The sequence below is a fragment of the Rhododendron vialii genome, chromosome 13a (assembly GCF_030253575.1).
Source record: "Rhododendron vialii isolate Sample 1 chromosome 13a, ASM3025357v1".
NCBI classification, from domain to species: domain Eukaryota; kingdom Viridiplantae; phylum Streptophyta; class Magnoliopsida; order Ericales; family Ericaceae; genus Rhododendron; species Rhododendron vialii.
In genome coordinates this window covers 22,672,796-22,682,902 of record NC_080569.1, presented here as the reverse complement: position 1 = coordinate 22,682,902, position 10,107 = coordinate 22,672,796, and the positions used below count along the sequence as shown (strand labels likewise).

General features: G+C 38.0%; 1 protein-coding gene across 2 annotated transcripts; it reads right to left on the bottom strand.

The window, feature by feature from the left end:
- Positions 1-4,560: 4,560 nt before the first annotated feature.
- On the bottom strand, positions 4,561-8,770 carry LOC131313431 (uncharacterized). Of its 2 annotated transcripts, XM_058341733.1 has the most exons (3): positions 8,532-8,770; positions 6,043-7,298; positions 4,561-5,967 (listed from the first exon to the last, which is right to left on the bottom strand). In XM_058341733.1, the coding sequence occupies exons 2-3, from the start codon at positions 7,214-7,216 to the stop codon at positions 4,985-4,987; spliced, it is 2,157 nt and encodes a 718-aa protein (XP_058197716.1). In that variant the 5' UTR covers positions 7,217-7,298; positions 8,532-8,770; the 3' UTR covers positions 4,561-4,984. The 2 variants fall into 2 exon arrangements, with proteins under 2 accessions (XP_058197716.1, XP_058197715.1); XM_058341732.1 differs by having other exon boundaries at positions 4,562-7,298.
- Between the last annotated feature and the right edge of the window lie 1,337 nt (positions 8,771-10,107).

Sequence of the window (10,107 nt, the reverse complement as noted above, 5' to 3'; positions counted from 1 at the left end):
AATTCGAGATGCTTTGAAGGAGTCAAAAAACCTTTATTTAGAGTCAAAAGTTTTTTGGTGAATAGTTTGTTTAGTTGAGACATGAGAGAATGTGATGCATCCCTACACTAATTTTTAGATTGGTTTGAGCTTTTCTTTTCTCTTGGAAGTTTATAGGACCTTTTTGTCTCGTAGCCTATTGTATATGGGCGGCATTCCCTTAATGCATTCTTCTATATAATTATTTACTTATAAAAAAAAAAAGAAAAAGAAGGGAAGGACAAAAGTGGGATGAAAAACAGAACCTATTCAATACGCCCATTGCCCAGCTAAATCCAAGTAAGCCAAAACACAGGACAATCCTCACAAGGATTCAATTCCGAGTAGGGCTGTAAATGAATTAGGTCATTTGTGAACTGTTTGAGATTCAACTCAATAAGGGTTCATTCGAGTTAGATTCGTCTATTAAATGAACCAAACTTGAGCCTCAATGTTAAGCTCGTTTGTTAAATGAGCCGAGCCTGAATCTTATTTAGCTCCGTTAGGCTCGCGAATCTATAGTTAAATATAATTAATAATTCTTTAGGATTCTATTTGCAAATATAAAAAATTTCATGGTTATATATATAAATTCAATACTTATTTTTCTCTCAAATTCAATAACATCAATAGGAGAGTTTGGGTTCGGTTGATTTTAATGAGCCAAGCCTTGACGAGCTCAATTCGAGCCTAGTTCGGCTTGTTTCAGTTCATTTGACTTTAACAAGCCAAACTCGAGCTTTGAAAAACTTTAACGAGCCAGACTAGTACCTTAACAAACCCGACCGAGTCAAACCAGAATTTCGAAAAATTTTAACGAGCCGAACTTGAGCCAAGTTGTTCAGCTCGAATCGAACCCAAGTCGAACTCGAGTCAGACTAGTACCTTAACGAACCCAAACCGAATCGATTCAGCTCGTTTACGGGCCTATTTCCGAGAGAGAGGACCTTTGGTTCAAGAACGGTAAATCGTTAGTAATAATTTTGCACATTTGGTGCAAGGACGGTGCCTCCAGTTATGATAATTTTTCTCTTTATTGTACGAATGTACAAATTATAATTTTATTTGTTGAGTCGCAATATATCCCTTCCCAAATAAAAGGGAAATTTTGGATTAAAGACTCTTCAAATTTCTTATAGTGAATTTAAGACTAATTTTTTTTAAAAAAACTAAGGTGCCAAACTAACTAGCCGCTTCTATGCACATGTTTCCATATCCGATTGAATTTGGAAAGTCGGTTCTCCTATGTCCTACTTGGATTCGGAAGCCTCGAGAGGACCAAATTAATTGCCCATATATTCCTTCCTAAAACAACTTGAATTTGGAAACTCAGAACTGATTGGATTCCGAAGTACAGTAGTATATATGAAGTCATAATTAGGTTTACCCGGCCACAAGTACTATATATATGAGCGTACGTAGAGAGAGTCTCATCTTTCCCAGATTTGGTTGCGTTTCTTAGGGGTCAAAAGTACTGATCAATTAAGCAATGTCGAAATCATCAACTGTAATGGCGAAACTCATAAGTGCAGGCCATCCAGAAGACTTCATTCTCTGCGCTCCGTTCGCAAAGACTCCGGCCGAGCTTTTAGGGTTTGAGCTTTATGCTCTCGTAATGGGATTCAAGCTCGTCAAGGAAAAACAATCACAGGCAGAAAAACCGACATGTACTGCAGAGGCGGCCGGTTTCTATGACAACGGGGATGGCGATGAGGAGGATTCGGTAGCATGGGAAGAAGCTCGCAAGGATTGCAGAGAGAAAGAAAGAGGGAGGAAGTTGTTGAAGCACAGACTTGCAAGGAAGATTGCTACAGGCAGAAGCGGATAGATAATTTTGCATGTCTAGTCCAGTGTTTACTATATAATTACCATGACTATTTCAAATTTTGTTTAAATACTACCATCGGATCGAGTTCAGATCCTCTGAAGTTGTTAAGTACTATGCAGACTCAAAATTAATAGGATTGGTTCCTGTCATTGATAAGAAAATTACTTCCTCTTCTTCTCCATTGAAGTCCAAAGATATCTACTTTCACGCACGCGTATATGTAAATATACATACGCTTATCTAGTTATATACAAATTGTTGTGTGCGAGTGCATATAACACGCACACGTATATGTAAATCTACATACGCTTATCTTATATACAAATTGTTGTGTGCGAGCGCATTATATGCGATTTCCTGGGTTCCACTCCTTAATTTGCTCCCTTAAAACAGATTCAAGGGTCTCAAGATTTTCATTATTGATGTTCTTTCGACTTAAAATAAGGTTAGAATCTGAAAGAGCTCCACTAAGAATAGAAGGTTCAAGACAGTTTGTGGGTTTTCCTCGGGTTCAATGTGGGTTTCCTCGGGTTCAACTTGTTTATATAACGTAATTCTGGTATTCGCGCAAGCTTACGCATACTCCGATTAATTTTGATAACCAATTTCATGGTCCACTTTCAAAGATTCCTATTATTAAAGCCAAAGCAATGTTGTGTTTACATACTAGGTCTCATTAAGATTATAAAACCTTTTAAAATTTTGTTGAACGCGTGTTAAAATTATGTTGATTGAATATAATTTATATACCGAATATATAAAAAATTCTTGCATAGGGTCAAATCTATTTGTATCAATACACATACATAAAGTCGGTTGACACAGATTGTTTGTGCACAAATCACGATGTGGAGCCCACCGTGGGTTTTACACAAACGATCTGAGTCGTTCATTAAATTTAAGATATTTTTTTGAGGGCCTTCAAAAAAGTCAGCTCAATCCGATACCTATAGGTGTTCAATCCAATTATTTTAACTTATCATTCAGCTAATAGGATCTTAAAATAAGAATGAAAAATTAGATGATTGGATCGAGCACCTATAGATACCGGATTGAGTTAATTTTTCACGATGACCCTAGAATTTTTTTTAAAAAAAATTAATGAACGACTTGGATCGTTTTTGTCGCTGCTTGCGGTCTGGATCGGATTGCATTCCTAGGAATCCGAGGACCAAATCGCTAGTCACGGTTTTTACAAAATGAAATCCGTGACTGGATCAAAAGTCCTGCTATCCGATTCCAATCCAATTCGTGACTCGCTGATCGGTTATGATTTTATCCACAGATTACGTTACATAAACAACCAAAATTGAAGTTGGCATATAATGTATTCACTAGATATCCACTCAACCAAACCAAACATCAAACTCGTTTATACCAGGAACTTAAATAGGGGTTCTATCCTACCTTGATGCTTAAGTCTTAATCTTTTAGGTTTGAAAACTTGTGTTTTCATCCGGAATTTTAAATAATACTCATTTAGCCCTTAATAACTTTTTACATTTTAATAGAGCCAATGAGCAGACCAAATTAAATAAGGGATATTGACTTTGTTAACATGACAGAGTCAATATCCTTTATTTAATTTGGTCTGCACAGTGGCAATCAAGACAAAATTATCCGAAATCACAACAAAATCATGCGGGATGTAAAACTAACTAAAAAGTTTGTTTAAGATCTTAAAATTCTTTACTATATAAGTAAAAAAATTCAGAATGTAAAACTAGCATAAAAAGTTAGTTTAAGGTCCTAAAATTCTTTACTATATAAGTGAAGAAATTCGGGATGTAAAGTCCTAAAATTCTTTACCATATAGGTGAAGAAATTTGGTAGTTTTACATCCCGAATTTCTTCACCTATATAGTAAAGAATTTTAAGACCTTAAACTAACTTTTTATATTAGTTTTATATCTCGGATGATTTTGCCATGATTATAGATGATTTTGCCATAATTTCTGTATTTGTCATGATTGAGGGTGTTTTATGTATTATTGTATTTGTCATGATTGAGAGTGTTTTATGTATTATTTAAATTTCAGGATATCGACTTAAGTATTCAAACATAGTAGGATGGACATCTAAATAAGTTTACAAAACAGAATAGCTATTTAATTTCTTCTTTGTACTTTCTAGACATCATTACATTTCATTACATAAAACCAAAAAAAAATAAAAAATCAAAGTGGAATAACAAATAAACAGAAAGAAGATCTTTCATCAAACTGCAAGCCACGGTAATAGCAACTACTCCTATATCCCATTATTAAGGTAAAAGTACTAATTGGTAAAAAAAAAAATTAACAGTACCGAAAACTATTTATATATATAGATATATATTAACATATATATATATATATATATATATAGTATTTATGCATAGTAAATATCTCATAGTTTGGTTAATCTACGGTTTGAAAATGAAAATTCGTGGATTGAATTGCGAATCACGGTTTTCTAATTTTTCAATCCATGTTCGGACCATTAATCCAAGAACAAAATTCAGAAGGCACGGATCGATTTGTTCCGGAACGGTTTCACGGTTCACTAAATTTTTTGAGTAGCCCTATCTTTGTGGGACTCATGGTGGGTTCCACAGGTCCCACATTGCGATATGCACAAATTGTCTTTTGCAGTGTTTTGGCATTCGACGCAAGTCTTTGATGGATGAGAGAGAGAGAGAGAGAGAGAGAGAGAGAGAGAGAGAGAGAGTGCAAGTTCAAGGGTTTGAAGTTGCATGACAAATTGCTCATGCAAGGGTTTGAAGTTGCATGACATATTTCTGATACAAAACTGCTGATGTGAAATCCACTATTTCTTGTTTTCCTGAACTCTTTGTACAGTCTTTGTCAGTCTTTTGCTATGAAATTGTTTTGGTGAAATGGCACCTTTTCTTTATCTGTAGGAGGTGGAATGCCTTCTTCAAGAATCCACATGATTCTACGGACTTCAGATTTCACCTTAAAGGCTGTGTTTGGATGTAGGATTTTGGTAGGAAGGGAAAATTAAACAATCCGAGGGCTTGCAGCATGTTAGACCCTTCAACCTTTCCTTTTAGAGATTTCCTTCCCATACCTAAACCTTGATCCAAACACTGTATTGAGATGAATTATAATTTTCGTGCTTTAATGATTGATTGGTCTAAGGAAATAGCTGAAAACTTCCTCCAGTCTTCTTAAGCCCAGAATCAGATGTTGTGATTCCTTCCATCATGTTTACTGGTTGCTTTGGCATAGATTGTGAAACCCCAACAGTGTTGTCAGCCGCGTCGGTTACAGGTTTCCGATTTCCATGAAACTCATACCACGACAACTCGTGTGGTGTATCATTTTTCGAGGAAGCAAGATTTTCAGGAAAGATCCCAAGAGTCAGTTCAGATGCTATACCACGTACCATGTCTTTTTTCCCTTCTATGCCATTCTGTTTGGAAATTATGTTTTTGTCCAACCGAGGAGTACTTACGTCCCCTAGTCCAAACCCATGATTTTGTTGTCCCGTTTTATAATTCCCTTCCATGCTATTCTGTATGGAAATTCTGTTGCTGTCCAACCGAGGAGTAGTTATGTCCCCTAGTCCAAACCCGTAATTTTGTTGTCCCGTTTTCTTCCCTTCTATGATATTCTGTATGGAAATTCTGTTGCTGTCCAACCGAGGAGTAGATACGTCCCCTAGTCCAAACCCATGATTTTGTTGTCCCGTTTTCTTCCCCTCTATGCCATTCTGTATGGAAATTCTGTTGCTGTCCAACCGAGGTGTAGATACATCCCCTAGTCCAAACCCATAATTTTGATGTCCCGTTTTATTCCCTTCTATGCTGTTCCGTATGGAAATTCTGTTGCTGTCCAACCGAGGTGTAGATACGTCCCCTAGTCCAAACCCATAATTTTGTTGTCCTGTTTTCTTCCCTTCTATGCTATTCCGTAAAGAAATTCTGTTGCTGGACTCCAACCGAAGAGTAGATACGTCCCCTAGTCCAAACCCATAAATCTGTTGTCCTGTTATCTTTCCTTCTTTAATTTTCTCAATCGGAAGCACAATAACTGAGGCAGATTGTTTACCAAGAGCAAACTTATCTGGCTTTGCAAGCGCAAAGAACTTGGAGTTCTGGTGTGGGTTTTCTTTCTCTACGGAGGAAGAAGCTAAATTATTCTTTGGCAAGTTATCATTCATGGGTACTTTCTCAGAGGCAAATGGCGTACCTGACTTCAACTTAGGTACGGTTCTGTCGTCCAGTGAAAGCTTCAAGTGTTGTGGGATATCTTTTCCTCCCACGGAAACACTAGCACTTTTCTTCGACAAGCTCTCAGCCAGAGGTAATGTGACAGTGGCAAATCTCCTGGGAAATGGAAATGGGGCATCTAATTGTGACTTGGAACTAGATTCTTTCTGGAGTCCTGAATCAGAATTTCTCCGCGACAAGTTGTTTCCTCTCAGCATCTCAGTTCGAAGTGGAAATGTGGTATCTGACTTCGACTGAGACACGGGTTTGTTGTCAAGTGCAGACTTTGAGTTTTTCTGTGACGTTTCTTTTCCCCACATGGGAAATCGCGGAAGTGGAAATGTCATGTTTCTTCCTCCCGTGGAAGCTCCAGAGCCATCCTTTTGCAAGTTACTAGTAGGCGGTATAGTACTAGAGCGCAACTGATGGGAAAAGTCAAGTTTCTGTTGCAACATGTCTTTGTTTTCCGCTGGAGCACGTATGTTCTTGTTTTGCAAGGAGTCGGTACTCGTAGGTACCTTAGCGAAGGTGTGTGATAACTTAGGAAGGGGAAATACGGAACTTGACTTCAACTGAGGCGATGTAGATTCCTTCTCGAGCCCAAGCTTAAAGTTCCGCCTTGGGTTAGTACTTCTTCCTACCACAAGAGTTCCGGTCGCAGTTCTCGGAAAAGTATCTCCCAGAAGAACTGAATCCCTTGTAATTTGGTTATTGTTGTTCTCAGGTTGCGGATTCAAGTCTGGGATGGGAAAGTCTCTTCTTTTGTACATCCTAACATGTGGAGCGATGTCGTTTGCTGCAGTAACGGGAGTAAATAGCCCCGGCTGAAACACCACACCCCTTAGAAGGATCCCGGTTCTGGTAGCCCTTACAGAAATGAAATATCCGGCTTCAAAAGAACCCTCAATGATACCGGTAACTACCTGGCCCACCATTTCATTGGCGATATCATCACTTGGATCCACCGCAAAATATTGGCTGCTTTTTAGACCGTGAGATGGGGGAGGTTGAGGCGATACACTGTTTAAGATTTGGCCAAAATGTTCTTCCTTGCGTGGACGACCAGGCCTCCGCTTTGGTGGATATTCTATCATGGGGATGAAAGTTCTTGCGCGCTTTTTCTGTTCGCTCGTTTCCACAAATTTACTCATCATACCAACCTCCACACTTCTTTTCTTGAAATCAATCTTTCCTCTGCAACCGTCGTTAAAATGTCGTAGCTTGTATAAATGGTTCCTGGTCACAAAAGGATCAGGAGGACTGGTGAATATTGAGAAGTAATGACGAAACCTCCACTTAAACATTTCAGAGGGATAAATGCAAGAACGGGACTCAAGGATGAACCTTAAGAGCTGGACAGTAATATTTTTACGTACATTTCAACTCATATTACTGAATGTTTCTGAGAACCATAACGATTACTGTTTCCTATAGCAATGCCGGTAGCAGAAAACAGAAAAATGTTTTCAACTTAATTGACACAAACTAGAAAAGGAGATTTCAAACTGTTGAGTGTTGAGTTTTGAGTTGTGCAATGGCAGGTATCTGTGGAAAAACAAATGATGTTTCCTTTCATAAATGGAGGCGAAACAGCTAACCGGACAACATACACAGATACGAGATAGTGTGTGGAGACCGGAATAGGAAGCTTCATGGAGCTACAAGCTAGGTCTCAAAAGACCATAACTCAGAAGAAATTGTGAGACTTCGTCGCAAATTGTGAGATAACTTTAATCTCAATTCCGAGATGACATCATTGATAACCCAAGTCTATGGCTTCTTTTTTTAGGAGGTCACGTGTTTGAGCCGTATTAGGTGGGTCAATGGTTCGTACTTTCGTTCCCTTGAAGGCTACCTGAGGCTTGGATAGAGTAAAATTATTTGAGACATGCGGGAGGAAAAAAGGGTCATTCATGAATTGACAAGTAAAAACCACATGATCCACAGAAATTTAGTGTGAACTCAACAAGAGCTGAATGGTAAAAAAAAAACAAAAACTCAAAGTTCAATTCTAGGCAAAGTAGTTCTTGGTTATTGGAATGAATGCAGGAATATATTGGGCAATCTCTTGAAATGCTTTTTCCGACCATTGGAAGAGAACATAATGCAAATGGAATCGTCATCCACCAATTTAGGACTCCACAGAATTGTTCCAGAGAACCAAACTCTACCTTAATTTCTCTCATTTTCCTGCATCTTTCTCCTAGACCGAACATAACTCACATCATATGGTAAAACAAACAAATTAATGCATGCCATATATAGGATATACATGCATATATACATCTAGAGATTCATCCTTGAATGCCAATCATTCATGTTGAAACCCAGATAAATTTGGGATCAGTAACACACACCTTACGTCTGCATGTACAAATGATACATATAATACATCAAGCTAAACATATGTAATGCAAGTATATTTTAAAAATACTTCAAATTTAACGTATAATTGAAGAACTCGCGTACCAAAAAGAGAGCGCTGAGGAAATCAATTGGAGAACAGAGAATCTCTGGTTACCTCCTTCGATCGCGACATTGGTGAGGACAGTTTTTATTTATGTTTCTTTGGGTTTTATGGAAATTGACACCAAACGTGGGATGGGAACTCAAGAGTCAAAGTTTCCTGGAATTTGCTTTTCCGGGAATGTTTTCAATTTTTAACTAACACACATGAAAGAGATGGGGGGTGAAAAAAATGGACGCATTGTATTGTGTTACTCCTATTAAGGGAAGTTGACAACCAGGTTACGCGTTTTTTTTTTCTTTCTATTTTTAGAGAAGTAATCAATTAATGGACGAGGCTTACTTCAGGCACGACTGATATTGTGTTCATCGATATGAACCTTTCATTATGGAGCCAACTGAACAAATCATGTTTTTGCAAAACAGAATTAGGTTGACCAAGAGTCCATAAATAACCCGATTTTGACTTCGGGGAAATGAACGTTTTATTGTCCAAAATCATGTTTGTCGTCCTACAGATTCTGGACTCTGATTGAGATGAATTGTTCGTTATACAGACGCCTAAGCAAATGTATTAAGTGAAATGATGGATTCATCTAATATCGATGACCACATAATGAAATCATTATTGTCACAAAAAATAGAAGTGATAACATTGACCTTACATGTCATGCATTTCTGCTAGCACAAGTTGTTAGGGTCCGGAGTGCCTCCATGGATTTGGTTACATAATACCACCCTCTGCGACCGCTCTAAAAATAGACCTGCGGGTGCAACGTCAAATGTCATAAAAGACTTAATTGAAGCTCTCGCTAACACAAATTGGTTTGAGGAGAGCTCTCGCTAACACAAATTGGTTTGAGGAGAGATGGTGGAAAAGCGGTCCGACACAAGTGATTGGAGTACATAGTTTTGCAGCTCCTGATGGTTGATAATAAACCTAATTCATTCGATCATCTACTAAATGAACGTTTCGAGGAGCTGATCCTTTTGTCTAAAGTATCTCATCGTTGAATTAATTGTCGTCCATTTGATCAAATGAAGTGGAGATCATTCTCATGATATATGGGTAGTCTTTCATTCTTCATCAGGGCCAGTTGCAATGGGATGGTTCATAGTCATGAGTAGACTATGGGCCAAACAGGAAAGCTCTGTCAAAGTTGCTAATCACTATGTTAATTTGTTGTCCATCATTGGTTACATGGGTTCTGGCCGTTGAGGAATTGATAGACCAGCCGCTTTAGAATCTGGGATTTGTCATCTCACCGATAACTTTCCATGGTTCCATTAGGTTCCCATTTTCCAAATGCTGCTTTAGTTTTCCCTTGTGGTTGTTATGTATCAGCTAACTTGAATGAAAATTTCTCTTCACGAGTACGTGCTCTTTGCAGAATTACGAAATTTCCTTGAGATAAGTGGTTATTTCTGACGAGAAAATCGCAGGAGAAGCGGGAGATAGTTAGACAATGATACAGTAGTTTGAGGATTGATATCTCGGAAAACGAAACAACTGATGAGCTTGAATAGGAAGCAAAACAAGGTAAAAAGGTTCACCATTGCATCAACAATTAAAAAAAGA

Bases quoted from the DNA above. Each gene is read 5' to 3' on its own strand.
- LOC131313431 (XM_058341732.1), bottom strand. From the start codon at position 7,216: ATGATGAGTAAATTTGTGGAAACGAGCGAACAGAAAAAGCGCGCAAGA.